The sequence below is a fragment of the Oreochromis aureus genome, linkage group 7, assembly GCF_013358895.1.
Source record: "Oreochromis aureus strain Israel breed Guangdong linkage group 7, ZZ_aureus, whole genome shotgun sequence".
Lineage (NCBI taxonomy): Eukaryota > Metazoa > Chordata > Actinopteri > Cichliformes > Cichlidae > Oreochromis > Oreochromis aureus.
This window is the reverse complement of record NC_052948.1, coordinates 40,443,246-40,459,461: the sequence shown is the minus strand read 5'-3', so window position 1 is coordinate 40,459,461 and position 16,216 is coordinate 40,443,246. Positions and strand designations below refer to the sequence as shown.

At 44.7% G+C, this 16,216-nt stretch overlaps 1 protein-coding gene across 2 annotated transcripts; it reads right to left on the bottom strand.

The window, feature by feature from the left end:
• Positions 1-15,582, bottom strand: si:ch211-282j22.3 (ER degradation-enhancing alpha-mannosidase-like protein 3). 2 transcript variants are annotated; one of them, XM_031758775.2, is made up of 21 exons: positions 15,386-15,582; positions 14,331-14,427; positions 14,184-14,229; positions 13,466-13,566; positions 12,136-12,175; positions 11,925-12,037; positions 11,616-11,769; positions 11,329-11,463; positions 11,098-11,203; positions 10,893-10,990; positions 10,657-10,782; positions 10,479-10,562; positions 10,296-10,379; positions 9,984-10,108; positions 9,688-9,853; positions 7,871-8,025; positions 7,662-7,779; positions 3,613-3,786; positions 3,177-3,342; positions 2,870-3,061; positions 1-1,764 (listed from the first exon to the last, which is right to left on the bottom strand). In XM_031758775.2, exons 2-21 carry the CDS (start codon positions 14,423-14,425, stop codon positions 1,535-1,537), a joined length of 2,508 nt encoding a protein of 835 aa, XP_031614635.1. In that variant the 5' UTR covers positions 14,426-14,427; positions 15,386-15,582; the 3' UTR covers positions 1-1,534. The 2 variants fall into 2 exon arrangements, with proteins under 2 accessions (XP_031614635.1, XP_031614634.1); XM_031758774.2 differs by lacking the exon at positions 15,386-15,582 and adding an exon at positions 14,919-15,269 and having other exon boundaries at positions 14,331-14,789.
• Positions 15,583-16,216: the final 634 nt, after the last annotated feature.

Here is a 16,216-nt window from a genome sequence, read left to right as displayed (position 1 = left end):
TTTTTTTTGTGCATGGTCCTTTTATCTGCATGAACATTTACATACACAGTCCTGAGGTAAACAGGTTGGCACAGCCTTATAAAAGACCAAACAAATATCTGACTTCAAATTAGCTCAGCAGCATCAGGAAAGGGTGCACTGTACAGTTAGGTAAGGAATAAATGACAGCTCACATTTCCATGTTACACAAAAGTTTAAAATCAAACAAACTACTATTAGTGAGGATGAAATAGTTATGCAGTGTTGTGAGTTTTAATCCAAAGTTATGACAAGTAACCCTAATGGTGTAAAACAGGTGAGTCTGCAAGTAGTGTGTGAGAGTCAGAACGGCAGCTTGTAAATTTATGCAAAATGCATCCACTATAGATTTCAGTCATACGCTGGGATAAAGGATTCAGTCGGCTTTTTCCGCTCCGGTAAATGTTAGATGATCCAAAAACTCACCAAATCTACTTGCTCATAAACGTGACAATTTGCATGGTTTTGAAAGTAGCATTGCAAAAAATTTGGCATTTAAAGGAAGATACAAAGAATCGATTGTTACACAGTGAAAATGCAATAAAAAATGACCATAATTAGTTACTACATTTGACCATAAACAAATGTAAGTCTCAAAGTGCAAAGCAGCCTGAACAATCCTTGATGCTGCACCTGAAACCAGGGGCGTCTGCTTGCATGAAAACCGCCTTTGATCACAGTTTCAGTGTTTCTAAGAAAACGTGAGTGATTACAACTTAACCGTGTGACTATTTTTGGGTTAGAAAGCTGAACTTTAAAAGATTCATGATGGTAAATCGTACCGGCTTTCTGACTTCATAAAGACGGATACATTTTTGTTTTAACTGAGATGCCTTCAAGGGTTTCTTAGTCATTACACATACACACGCACACGGACAGACACTGCTCACATAATAGCATAAAAGCAGAGCACACGTGCGCACACACACACACACACACACACACGCACACACACACGCGCGCACTTCATCAATGCAAACTGTATTCACTCTTAAAATTCCCTGAAGTTGATTTCCAGTAAGAAAGAAAATAGTTTTTAAATTAGCCCAACTTCCTGTTCTTCAATAACCAGCATTACATTACTGAAAAGCTCTGGTAGCTAACACCACCTACTGACCATGTAATATTCTACTCTCTATCAATAAATGCTTAAACAGTACTTGTTAAAGTGAAAAGGTGCAATATACACTAAAAATTCACTGCATTGCATAACAACCGTAGCTGAGGACATTTTTGGACCCTTATCTACAGTTTCCTCTGGATGTACTTTATATAGGCCCACAGGAGCAAAAACTACAGGTTAGGTTTAGGTTTACACATTAACAGCCTATCCTTTTGAAAGGTAAATATAGACCCTTCAAGGCAGGCGTAAACATGCCAGCTGTGTCAGTGAGGGCTCCCTGTGCGGTAGGGCAGTGAGGGGCTCTGAGGCACACTCCATCCAGAACCTGACAAGATACCAGTGGCAGCAAAGTTCGGGATCCGCACAGCTCGTGGATTTGTGTTTGGTCCGACATTAAGAGTCTGGGATTTGGGAGGGTTGAGTCCTGTCACTCTCCTCTGTGCATGACTGCTGCTGTTCTGACTGCTGTTTTTCTCTCAGCTCTTCTTCTCCCTCATCCTTAAGAAGCACCTCGTCATTCTCCAAGACAAACTCCAGGGTGGGGCCGCTAGCTGCTCCCCCCTCCATCTCCCCCTCCTCTGCCAGGCGGAATTTTAAGTTCATGCTGACGCGTTCCATTTTATCTGTGGTACGAGGACAGACAACGACACACGTAAACAGGAGAAGAGCTCACATCTGCAGCGCAAACTAAGTTTTTCCATATCATTTCATTTTGTCCTCAACTTCAATTCCATTTTGATATTAACCCAAATTAAAAACAACTGAATTAGTGAATATGCACTTTGCTACCAGGTAAAACAATAATAAAATGATGCTAGCTATATGTTCTGGGTCAATTTGGGACCAGCACCTATGTCAAATCCACAAGAAAATACATTGTTGCATGCTACATAAAGTTAGATTTCTGTATTGTGTCAGAGGAACTATGACGTACAACATATCCTCTGTGTTAAAACATCTATGAAAGAACAGAAGCACAAAGGCCTTCCTACCCTTTACAGTGTCTTTTAGACAATATTTGATCAAGTATATATCTGGTGATGTTCTATATTTTTTATCTTTCAACAAACATTAAATATATAAAATCAATAAAAATTGTAAGTGACAGATGATAGTAAGTGTTTTCTGTGAAGCAGACACTTTTTCTCCAAATGTCATTCACGTCTATTGTTGGCCAAAAACTTAACACATTGGTGAGTCACATCACAAAGAGTTCATACACCCAGCATTATCTTTAATACTCTTCACTACATGAATTCTGAAAACAGCGCTATTTATTTTTCTTCCTAACCTTTACAGTGACTTTTAGAAAACACATGATTAAGTATAAATCGGATGAGTCTATATCCTTTTTGTTTCCAACAAACATTAAATATATGAATAATCTTTTCCTTTGATTCTGTAGACCCTATTAGGGGGTCACAGGCTAGTGTATAACTGGTGTTAGGTAAATGGGAGGACACTGGGTGTAAAATCTGTGCCAAAATCTATCCACTGTGGCTCCCCCACAGAAAATTAGGGACCAGTCACAAGTACCACATGAATTCTGAAAATAGTCACCGACTCCTGGCCAGCTTTGAACAGGGTTAGTGCCAAATTATCCAAAAGACTCAAAAAGTTTGACAGTATTACAAGAAAGACCAACCACATCATTTTTGAACTCTTCATGGGATTTGTTGACAATACCATAAACATTATATGTAATCTAATCTTCCTCCAGATGCTCACCACGTCCGAGCTGCCGCTCTTTGGGCAGCAGCAGCACATCCACGTTGTGATGTTTCTCCAGGGCAGCTGTGAGCACGGCACCCTCACGGCTGAACAGGAAGACTAAAGGCAGGGTGATGTCTTCAGTTGAGTCGCCATCTCCAACCATCTGGAAGAGAGGGGTTTCCTCGCTGTTGCTTCCTTCACGGTGGTCTGAGGAACAAAGGCATATGCTGAGCTCATGAACATCTTTGAAGTCCACTTATTCTAAACTTTGAGAAATACTATAAGAGCAAATGATTTCAGGTCAACTGATAATGACTCTCACCTATGAAAATAACTCCTATGGCTCCTGCCTTCTGTAGCCAACGAGCCTTTGCAGCAAACATGCAGTCACCTCTCAGTGCTAGAGCGATGTGGCCTTTTAGGCCCGCTGCATTGTCTATGGGTCCACACGCAGTGTAGGGAGAAGTTTTCACTATGCTGCCCTTCACCTGCAGCACAAGTGTTTGTTTTAATGTGATTTTGTGTTTGCACGTTAGAGAAAAGAATTCAACAAGACCAAGAGAACAAACATGCATACATAAATTAATAATTTTATTTAGTAGTTCATATTATATCAATTATATGTCAGATTGTAATCTCTTCAAACATACTGTTGAACAAGTGTTGCTCACATTGTTGTAATGAAACACATGTTTCTGTTTTTGTTCCTGAAAGCTACACTAGCTTTGACACCGATACCATGTAGTGTGTTATCTCACCCCATGCTCCTGCTTGGTGAGGTCCATCCCAAATTTGGCAGGTCCTGCAGTGAGGACCGTCCTTCCCAGAAATGGCGGGGATATGAGCTGAACGACATGAGGCACCACAACCTCCTCCTCTGGTGCCTGGCTCAATTCTGCTACAAGTTTTACCCGGTAAACTCCTTTATGCTCCTGCAGACATCAATATTTAGAGACCCAATTGAAAACTAGAGCTGGTCAGGTCAGCCATTCCCAAAGTCAAGAGTGCTGCAGCACACTTAAAAACCAGAAATACCCATGGGGCACCACCCAATCTTCACTCTAATCAAAATGCAAGACAAACTGATGGATTTCCCTGAACATTTAATTAAAAAAAAACCCAAAAAACGTCACATTTAAACTACATCTCAGGCGGATTTTGCTTTAAAAGAGTGGACTGTTATAAGACAAGCATAACAAACTAGATAACTATAATGGAAGAAAATATATTCACAGAGTGTGGACAGTGCCTCCTGGTGGAGTATGAAAATACTGCAGCTGGAGCACTAATTCATTTACAATAAAAAACTATCCATCCATCCTCATCCGCTTTATCCGAAGTCGGGTCGCGGGGGCAGCAGCCTAAGCAGAGAAGCCCAGACCTCCCTCTCCCCAGCCACCTCCTCCAGCTCATCCGGGGGAACACCAAGGCGTTCCCAGGCCAGCCGAGAGATATAATCTCTCCAGCGCGTCCTGGGTCTGCCCTGGGCCTCCTCGGTGGGACATGCCCGAACACCTCACCCAGGAGGCGCCCAGGGGCATCCTTGTCAGATGCCCGAACCACCTCAACTGGCTCCTTTCGATGTGGAGGAGCAGCGGCTCTACTCTGAGCCCCTCCCGGATGGCCGAACTTCTCACCCTATCTCTAAGGGAGAGGCCAGCCACCCTTCGGAGGAAGCTCATTTCTGCCGCTTGTATCCGCGATCTCGTTCTTTTCGGTCACTACCCACAGCTCGTGGCCATAGGTGAGGGTCGGGACGAGATCGACCGGTAAATTGAGAGCTTCGCTTTTACACTCAGCTCCCTCTTCACCACGACGGACCGGTGCAGCGTCCGCATCACTGCAGCCGCAGCACCAATCCGCCTGTCGATCTCGGCTCCCTTCTCCCATCACTCGCGAACAAGACCCCGAGATACTTGAACTCCTCCACTTGGGGCAGGAACTCATCCCCGACCCGGAGTGGGCACTCCACCCTTTTCCGGCTGAGAACCATGGCCTCAGATTTGGAGGTGCTGATCCTCATTCCTGCTGCTTCACACTCGGCTGCGAACCGTTCCAGTGCGAGCTGGAGGCCCCCACCCGATGAAGCCATCAGAACCACATCATCCGCAAAAGCAGAGATGAGACTCTGAGGCCACCAAGTGGAAGCCCTCCGCCACTTGGCTGCGCCTAGAAATCCTGTCCATAAAATTATGAACAGAATCGGTGATAAAGGGCAGCCCTGGCGGAGCCCATCACCCACCGGAAACAAGTCCGACTTATTGCCGGCAATGCGAACCAAACTCTTACAACGGTTGTATAGGGATCGAATGGCCCGTAGCAATGGGCCAGACACCCCATACTCCCGCAACACCTCCCACAGGACACCCGAGGGACACGGTCGAATGCCTTCTCCAAGTCCACAAAACACATGTAGACTGGTTGGGCAAACTCCCATGCACCCTCAAGTATCCTCGAGAGGATAAAGAGCTGGTCCAGTGTTCCGCGACCAGGACGAAAACCGCATTGTTCCTCCTGTATCCGAGGTTCGACTAACGGACGAACTCTCCTTTCCAGCACCCTGGCATAGACTTTCCCAGGGAGGCTGAGGAGTGTGATCCCCCTATAGTTGGAACACACCCTCCGGTCTCCCCTCTTAAAGATGGGGACCACCACCCCGGTCTGCCAGTCCAGGGGTACTGCCCCTGATCTCCACGCAACATTGTAGAGGCGTGTCAACCAGGACAGCCCTACAACGTCCAGAGCCTTCAGGAACTCGGGGCGGACCTCATCAACACCAGGGGCTCTGCCACCGAGGAGTTGTTTAACTGCCTCAGTGACCTCGACCCCAGAAATTGGCGGGTCATTCCCTCATCCCCAGACTCTGCTTCCTCCTCGGAAGACGTGTCAGTGGGATTAAGGAGGTCCTCAAGTATTCCTTCCACCGCCTGACAATTTTCTCGGTCGACGTCAGCAGCGCACCGCCAGCACTATACACAGTGCAGGTAGAGCACCGCTTTCCCCTCCTGAGACGCCTGACGGTTTGCCAGAATCTCTTCGAGGCAGTCCGAAAGTCTTTTCCATGGCCTCCGAACTCCTCCCACACCCGAAGTTTTGCTTCAGCCACTGCCCGAGCCGCATTCCGCTTGGCCTGTCGATACCTGTCAGCTGCCTCTGGAGTCCCACAGGCTAACCAAGCCCGATGGGACTCCTTCTTCAGCCTGGTGGCTCCCTTCACCCCTGGTGTCCACCATTTGGTTCGGGATTACCACCACGGCAGGCACCAACCACCTTGCGGCCGCAGCTCAATGCAGCAGCCCGGCAATGGAGACGCTGAACATGGTCCATTCGGACTCAATGTCCCCGTCTCCCTCGGAATGTTGTTGAAGCTCTGCCGGAGGTGTGCGTTGAAGATCTCGCGGACTGGGGCCTCTGCTAGACGTTCCCAGCACACCCTCACCACGCGCTTAGGTGCACCGGGTCTGTCCAGCGTCCTCCCCGCCACCTGATCCAACTCACCACCAGGTGGTGATCAGTTGACAGCTCAGCCCCTCTCTTTACCCAGTGTCCAGAACATATGGTCGCAAGTCTGGTGATACGATTACAAAATCGATCATCGACCTGCGGCCTAGAGCATCCTGGTGCCACGTGCACTTATGGACACTCTTATGTTCGAACAAGGTGTTCGTTATGGCCAAACTGTGATTTGCACAGAAGTCCAATAACAAAACACCACTCGGGTTCAGATCAGGAGGCCGTTCCTCCCAATCACGCCTCCAGGTCTCGCTGTCGCTACCCACGTGAGCATTGAAGTCTCCCAGTAGGACAACAGAGTCTCCAGGTGGGGCACCTTCCAGCACCCCCAGGGACTCTAAGAAGGCTGGGTACTCTGAACTGCTACTCGGGCGCATAAGCGCAGATGACAGTCAGGACCCGTTCCCCGACCCTAAGGCGCAGGGAACAAACCCTCTCATCCACTGGGAAAAACCCCAACGCACCGGCAGCAAGCCGGGGATATTAGAATACCCACCCCAGCCCGCCGCCTCTCACCAGGGGCAACTCCAGACTGAGACAGAGTCCAGCCCTCTCCAGGAGACTAGTTCCAGAGCCCAAGCCATGCGTAGAGGTGAGCCCGACTATATCTAGCCGGTACTTCTCAACCTCACGCACTAACTCAGGCTCCTTCCCCACCAGAGAGGTGACATTCCATGTCCCTATTGCCAGTCTTGGCAGCCGGGGATCGGTCCGCCAGGGCCTCCGCTCCTGGCCGCCGCCCGACACACATTGCACCCGACCCCTATGGCGCCTCCCTGCGGGTGGTGGGCCTGCGGGAGGATGGGCCCATGTCTCCTCTTCGGGCTGTGCCCGGCCGGGCCCCATGGACTAAGGCCCGCCACCAGACGCGCCCTCGGGCACCCTCCCGGGCCTGGCTCCAGGGCGGGGCCCTGTAACCCTATCCCGGCAGGGTAAACTGTTCCCTCGATGTTCTTTTCATACGGGTCTTCTGAATCGCTCTTTGTCTGGTCCCTCACCCAGGACCAATTTGCCATGGGAGACCCTACCAGGGAGCAAAAGCCCCCAGACAACATAGCCCCTGGGATCCCTGTGACACACAAACCCCTCCACCACGATAAGGTAGCGATAAAAAACTAAATCAATTTAAATTTAATTTATTTTACCAATGGCATTAAATATTGAAAAAGAAGTATTGTATAAAAATTGGCTGTAGAATTTAAAAATTACATGTAATTGTATGTTTTCGGACCTATTTTGACCCTGAACTCATCATTTCAGTTCATACTTGGAGTGCAAAGTAATCAGTGTGTACCTTAAGCCTTCCAGTGTCTCCCATATTGGCTTCGTTCAGTGGAGTGAGAGAAATGCCCATGCTTTTAAAGAACTCCACTGGCTCCATGCCATTATCATGGAGTGGAAGTTCAATTTCCCTGCAAAGTATGAAGGCAGTCAGGTAAATAACTTCACAAATCCACCAGAGAATTCACTCTGGAATCAAAAGTCTCTTGCAGCTGGACACACCTGATGGGTAAAGGGTGGAAGGCTCGTCCCACCCCAGTGAGGTACTTGTAGCCGTCCCTGATGGTTTTGGCAAATGACGGGTTGTTTGGGAATAGCGTGTCAGTGCTGGGACAGGAGTGTGTAAACAGATCTTCTTGAGAAATACGAACAGTCTCCTGAAGAAGAAGACACACCTTTAAATAAGTATGCACCTACTATAAAACTATGCCAGTGAGTTTTGCTGTAAACTTCTAAATATACAGCACTGTCATATAAGTGAGACTTACAATAATTACAATATTCACTAAATTAAGATCAACTTCCTTCTCTATTACAAACCCAAACCCTTGTACTAAAAAACAAAACTAAATTTGAGATAAATTAGACTGGTGGCATGCTGTCATCCTCATTTTCTTCACATTTCTGTTATCACAATATCAGTATTAGCACTGCTAATGTGAGACATACAAACAAACCAGGTAGCACTGTTTTTGACCTCCTTTTTGCCTCAGTTCTTCGTAGCACTGATTCAATAAGGTGCTGGAAACTTTTCTCAGAGGTCTGGGGTCAAATTGACATGATAGTATCACACAATTACAACAGATCCATCGGCTGCACATCAATGATGCAATTCTCCGTTTCCACCACATCCCAGAGGTGCTTTTGATTGAGATCTGGTGACTGCGGAGGCGTTTTGAAAACCGTGAACTCATTCCAGTTTCAGGTGATCTGAGCTTTGTGACATGGTGTGTTATCCTGCTGGAAGCAGCCATCAGAAGGTGGGTACAACGGGGGATGGACATGGTCAGGAATAATGCTCAGGTAGACTGTGGTAGTTTAAAAAAAATGCTCAGTTGGGCTGGCTGAGGCTGAGGAGGTAGAGCAGGTCATGTACTAATCAAAAGGTTGGTGGTTTGAACCCTGGTTGGTTGTATTTCGGTGTGGGGTGGCTGTAGCTCAGGTGGTAGAGGCGAGCACTAACCGGAAGGTTGGTGGTTCGATCCCAGGCTCCACCAGTCTTGGGCAAGATACTAACCCCATGTTGCTCTCCGATGCATCCATCGGAGATGCATCCATCGGAGATGCATCCATTGGAGTGTGAATGTAGACAGTAAGCACTTAACAGTTTAGCTGGTGTGACTGGGTGAATGAATTAGTTGTATAAAGCGCTTTGAGTGCTCAGAGTAGAAAAGCGCTATATAAGAACCAGTCCATTTCTTTGAATGTTAATGTGTTAATGTTAGAAAAAAAGTGCTTGTGTGAATGAGTCAATGTTGAACAAAGAGCTTTGAGTGCTTGAAAAGTGCTATATAAGAATCATATACTCAGACTATTCTTTGGAAACCCTTGAGACAGTTGTGAAGAAAATCCCAGTAATATTCAGACCAGCCCTTGTGGTACCAGCAACCACATCACATTTAAATCACCTTTCCTCTCCATTCTGATGCTCCATTTGAGTTCAAGGAGACAGTCGAGAATAGGTCTACGTGACTACGGTAAACAACCCTGGAAGTGATTCTCAGCAACATGTTGATCATAGACAAGAGTATGAGTACCCGGTGGTGAAGATATTAAGAGGGTCACGTAGGCAACTGGAGCCTGGAATATCCACAAGCAACCAGCTGTCAGCTTCAAACGCATTTCCAATGGGCACTTCCGTTTGTGGACGCAGCTTTAATGAATTGAATTGTTGACATGTGATTGCCTGATTAGATATCCATGTTAAAAAGAAATTTGACAGGTGGACCTAACAGAGTGGTTGGCATACACGAGCTTGTATAGAAAATAGAGGAAGATAATGTTTGCACTGGTGTTTGTGACAAAGTGAGCGCTCTCACCGTATCGTTTCCTGGACAAGGTGGCTGAGTGGTGGAGAGAGATATAGGCAGTAGGTGAGCCTCTGTAGTGAAAATGTAGCCGTCCATATCAATTGGCAGGTGACTCTTCTCAGAAAACATTAGGTACAGGTATTTAAACATCTCAGCCAGAAAAAACGAGTCCATCCTAAACACAGAAAAGCCCACATATATAGAAGAAAAAAAATCGTCACATCTGTTTCTGATGCTTAAGGTTACGCTTAGGTTACACTTTTCAGTTTTTAAATGTTCGGAACAGAGTTCGCCCCACACAGTACCTGTCTTCATGTGTCCCTGTGCGGACATCTTGCACAGCAGCAAACCCGCAAGGCACTCTGGCATAGGCATTGAGCTTTTCCACTATGGATTGTCCCACTCTGAGGTAGTAGGGGTCGCCAGTGGCCTGCAGACATCAAAATATAATCTTACCTACATGTCCTACAGGATAAGCGCTTCATATCCTTAAAAGGAATAAAATACTTGTATAAATTAGCCAACTTTTAACAAAGTTGAACCTTTACAACCAAAGAAAATGCAATATATTTAATCAGCGACACTGTTAGTGATAGAGATTAAATATACAGGGTTACCTTATAGAGGTAGTAGGTGCTTTCTGCAAACTCTGGTCTCAGTAGATGTTGACCCCAATGAACTCTGAACTCTGTAGTGAAAGCCTTGAGTGAGATGAACAAAAAACAAAAGAGGTTAGTACCACTTTTCCTGACTGCTGAAATGTTCTGGGATACAGAGGAATATAAATACTGAGTCATTACCTCTGGAAGAAACTTGTGCTGTTTGGTTACTTGGTAAAGCATTTCATGAGTTTCAATGGCTGGTTTCAGATCCCCTCGCAAAACCTATATAAGCCAAAGCGGGACTTTAGAAACTTTAAACAACAAACTCTTTCACTATTAAAAGAGTCAATATGATTAACTGAGCACATCTTAAGACCTGCAGGCCAGGGAAGAATGCCAGGAGAGAGTCCATCCAGCTCCGCACACTCACTGTGGGGTTGTGCATGTGTACATTGAGCAGCAGAGGAGGCTGACTGATGTACTTCATAATGGCACTGTAGTGCTGTAGAGGAAAAACCAAGAAACACAAATAATTACTGTAGTGTTTTCAGCTCAAACAATATAATACGACAGACTATGTGAGACAATGATGTTACAGCAAGGAATGCTTACAACGTTGAACCTGTCCAGAAAGACATTGTCTCCGAGAAGAATGTAGGCCTTCATCAGGTATTCGTAGTATGAATCGATGCCAGCGCCAACTCCACTGTCTGCAAACACAGAAGCGACAAGACTCAGTAAGGCTCGATTTGTGTGAGAACCTGCATGATTTCAGTGCTGTCGATGTTTGTGTATCTTTGTGTTTAAACTGCCTCACCCCTCCGGACCCATTCTCCATTGTGGATATTGATGACAGTCCCCACCAAGTCACTTCCCCTCTGTCGCCTCTCCCAGAGGACATCCAGAGCTTTCCTTGCATGTTCCTGTAAAAGTATTACATGCTTAAACTCTTTGAGGTGAAAACTACTTTCAGCTATAATTTCTAACCTGAAAAAGTTAAAAAAAAGAAAGAAAGAAAAAAGAAGAAGAAGGAAGAATAAGGTAATACCTCAAACACAGAGTTTCCTGACAGTCTGCTGAGGGCAGCGAATTCCAGGATCATTGTTCCTGCACATGCTGTGCAGGTGTCGGACTCAGTGCCTGTCCGGGAAAGCGGGTTTAGGACGCCGTAGCGCAGATTCACCTGGTGAGCCAAATAAAGCGAAATTCATATCAGTTACTTTCCAAAATGATAAACATGTTCGGTGTTTATTAGTGCCTAATTTTGAAGAACCAGATAGCATATAATGAATCTGCAATAAGGTTTGTGATATTTAACAATAAAATAAGCACTACCTTAGGATAGGGAAGGCCACTTGTGGTGTTAAAGGCAGGCAGTAATCGATGGCCCAGCTCTTTGGCCATATGTAGGAGCTCGTCACGATACCATTGCATCCTCTCCCCACGTTGCCGTAGGAGGTCAGCCATCACATGCCCCCCTAAAAGCCCACTGGGAAGAAGAAATACTCAGGATATTTCTTTCCAGTGACAATAAAACGATGTACTGATGTCAAAAAAATACTACATTTGGAATAATGAGCCAAGAAGAAAAGCACTTCAAATAAAGCCGTTAATACAAATCTGAGGAAAATAACAAATTCATACCCTAAAACTCTGATATTGGTCTCAAACACTGACACCACCACATCGTTGTCGAGGCGTACATCACTCACAGCCTTCTTCACTGCCTCCTCAAACTCATCAAGCTTGTTTAACACCTGTTTAAAATTCATGCGAGCGAAAGAAAAACTTGTTCAAAAACACAAGCAAAGCAATTTTCTGTGTTTTTTTTATGAGAGGAAAATCAAATACTCACCACCAGTGTGTCAAGGGTGTCAATCAGAGTGAGAGAAAACCTAAAAAGATGGTGGAAACGAATATTATGACATGTCGATAGCTAGCACAGCGCAGCAGAGCTGGTGTCCTACTTTCCACTGATTCAGTTAAATTTGTAATGACTCATGCTGAGTCTGAAGCGAAATGTTACATTATAAAACACGTGTTGTACATAGATCTGTGTATGGCACTCCAAGATGCCGATTCATTGCCTTCCTGTTGGTTTAATTGTTTAAACTGGCGTCTCATTCAGCATCTCTGAATACTAGGGCATCTTTGAAGAGAATAGCAGGGCAAGACTATAGTTCCTGTCTTCTTTCAAGATGCAAAATCATTCTCAGAAGCATTAGACCGGGGTGTCCAACTCCAGGCCTCAGGGGCCAGTGTCCTGCAGGTTTTAGACTTGTCCTTGATCCAACAAAGCTGATTTAGATGGCTAAATTACCTCCTCAATGTGCTTTGAAGTTCTCCAGAGGCCTGGTAATGAACTAATCATTTGATTCAGGTGTGTTGACCCAGGTTTATATGTAAAACCTGCAGGACACTGACCCTTAAGGCCTGGAGTTGGACACCCCTGCATTAGACAAATTAGACTTGGCATGCAAAACATTTTGCACCCTGGTCAAAAATTCTGTTACTGTGAATACTTCAGCAAGCAGGAGATGAAATGATCTCTAAATGGCTTCAAATTGAAAATTAAACATACTTTTCATAGAATTTTAAGCACGGTGAGTGTATCATTTTTGCCCTGTCGAATTTAGGAGTGAAAGAAAGTTTACAAAAGAGATCTTAGCTGTCAGATAACTTCTAGATATCATGTAGCTTGGTACAGCTACATCCTGTTCAGAGACAGTGGAGGTAAAAGTGTTTCCACAAAGCTCTTTTCTCAAACAATAGGAATGGTGAAGGTCAAGTTGTGGTCTGGAAAGGCAAAAGAATTACTGGAAAAAATACTCACAGGATTCCTAGAAAGCCAAATCAAAATTGTTCTATGACTGCAAAAGACCTTCAGGAAGATTTATCAGGGTTCTTATCATGCAGGGTAGACGAACTTTTCCCTCTCTCTCTCTTATCTTTTTGTCCTTTCAAAACTTCAGCAGATAAGAGATGATGAAGTAATCTTGCTCAAAAAATCAAAAATATCTCATCTCTTACTTGATGCCATTTGGAAATCAGGTCATCTTTTATCTCCTAATCTTAAACTGCTCACACTCAAACCTTTGCTGCGATACTTTGGTCTGGCTGCTGCTTGAAGGGATTTAAATGTATATGCTTTTCATGCTCCAAATGTCAATTAACGATTTACTTACTTCCCCAAGGAGTCATCTATGTCCCCTCTGTTGGGCTCCTGGCCTCGCACTCTCCCTCTGCAGCTTAGAGGCATCAGTTCATCAGCCGGATAGGCATATTTCTACAACAGAAACAAACATTTGCCTCCATGCTTTCATTATCATTTTACATAAAATGTTTCATTGAGGAAGGATGCGTGGAGATCAATAGCTTATACAACTCCCACTTCACCAGGCACATACAGTTTTAGTTCTCACTCAACAATGTCCCTTAAGTTTTCCATCTAAATATTCAAACTATTAGAGGACTCAGTTGAAGAAATTTTTGACAGTTTAACTGAGGAATGTACTTGTGTAAACTCCTTGTAGTGATAATTTTGCCTCTTTATCACCCTTTTACATGCAATAATCAGTTAAACATTAGCTGCTCTACTTAACCTATATTAAATATACACTTGGATTAATTTATGTTAGGTCATAAGGACATCTAATTTTTACTTCTACCAAACTCTTTAGGTCATGCGTGCCTCTTTGTCCAACTCTGATCATCCTATAAAGGCACAGGTGAGTCTGACCCTCTCCAGCAATACTAACAGCAACCTCACCCAAATCCAGCATGCTTGCTTGCATGCACATTTCCAACTGGAAGCAACCGACTCATCTTTTCTCTGGACTGTTGCAAAAAGCAAACATAAACATAGTGGTAATTACAATTATTATGCTGTAATGAACACCTTACCATGTAACTGCCATAAGCGTGATCAAACATTTCAACAATCTGGTCCCTGCACAGAAGAAAAAAAGGTAAAGATGCAAAAGTTAAATGCTTTTAATAACTTTACAAAAACGCACTCAGTGTTTATATGTCTATGTGAACATTCATCACCTGATTACGCCCTTTTCCTCGGGTGTCATATTCTGGCTGTCTTGACATTTTCCCCAGCAGAAAAGACTGACGACCAGGAGAGTTTTCCACATCATCCCTGTGGTAGAAGCAGAGAGCGATTCCCAGCACTGTTTGTTTCCAGTTGTCCTCATGTAGCCTTGCATCACGATAAACTTTTAATAGGGACAAACAAAGCTCCTGCTCTCCGTCCAGCGCCCACACAAAGTCAAACAGTGGAGCTGGCACAGCTGTCCTCCTTTAGAGTCCAGGTCATCTTCTCAGAGAAATGGCTCTGAGATGCCGACGTTAACTACCTCCAAGTTCCATGTCCGTATTTACAACCCGGTTGCTCTGTAGTTCATCCTGTGTTGTTACAACCATCACATGCCCACAGAGCACCCCAGGTGACCGGTGTTCATGTAAACAAGGGACAGCGAGCTACAAGTGACGTTAGCTTCCCTATAAAGGAAAAACGAGACTAAGCACGAAGCTCTGGTTAAGCGCAGAAAGACCGAACAGGTTTAGTAGTGCACTTCTTTTAAAAGGCGGTAGTCTGGAAAAAAAATAAAATAAATATTAAGACGTTACCAAAGTGATGTCACAGTGAATGGAGTGGCTAATTCTCGCTAGCCATGATACTACTGGGAGGTTCCCTGCTGCTAGTCGGCTATCCAGCCGCTAGTTCGGCAAAGCTATTTAGTGAGCTAATGAGGTCGCTCGTTGAAAAATAAAAGTGAAACAGGCCAAAACATACTCTGGGATTAAGAACGAATGCTCCAGTCGCCGCATTAAGTGAAAACGAGTGCTAAACAGTTTTTTTTAAAGGGCCGATGACACGTCTCCAAGTGTCACTACAGTACTGAGCTGTCAGAGAGCTGACAGGCTTTGTCGCTACCCGGCTGAAGTGGGTAAATTTCTCCCCCGAGTTTAGCTCTCAGGATAAGTTGGTGCCACGTAGAGCATCTGTTTTCCTTTCGCCCTCCTCTATTTCCTCGAGTTCATCGGGTTATAATTAAGATTTCAGAAGGATAAAAATAAGATTATGTTTCACTCACCATGTAACAGAGGTCAGATTGCTATTACAGCAATCTTCCTTAAAGGCTTTAATTAGGGCGAAACAGCAACATGACCAATATCACAAGGTAGGCGGTGTCAGCGAGGAGGCCTTTTGTAACGTCCCAAAGATGTATTGGATGTATTTACGTTTATATAAATTCACACTTATCAGAAAAATAGATTGATGCACCATGCAAAAGGAAGGAAGTAAAAAATCACGAGACAGATTTTACATTTCCACGGGAATTACTTAGAGCTCATAGTGGAAAATATAATCTAGATTATATCTTTAAAAAAAACCCAAAGCACCCAAGATCCATCCAGGAAATGCAGCCTAATGCCTGCTTTTTTCATGGTTCCTTTCCTAATAAGGTCTGTAGTGTCTCCAGTTTACCGAAAGATGTCGCAGCTGTCTCCTTTCCTTTTCTTATCAGCCTACTTTCACACATCAATTGGAATTTACGCATTTCTTTATCCATATAGACATCTGACCACAGAATGTTTCCATGCATTAGCTGTTGCTGCTATATAATCTCACTTTAATCGGTAGCCTTGTTTTCATAGTGGCACACTCTCCTGACAGCTGTGGATGCACAAGCCCGCTGGGTGCGCCTCAGGAGGGAGGGCATCTTTGAATTTGGCCTAGGCTGAACTAAACCCACGTGCTCCTCTCTGTTTTGTATAATAATAAAATGTATGGTTTCGCGTGCCTCATATTCACTAGGTAAATACATTTGCGTGCATAATTTAATCTTAGCTGTGCTGAAAGAATATTGCGAGGAAGGATGTAGGCTAGGCTGTGATCTCATTAGGCTGCTTAGGAAATTATG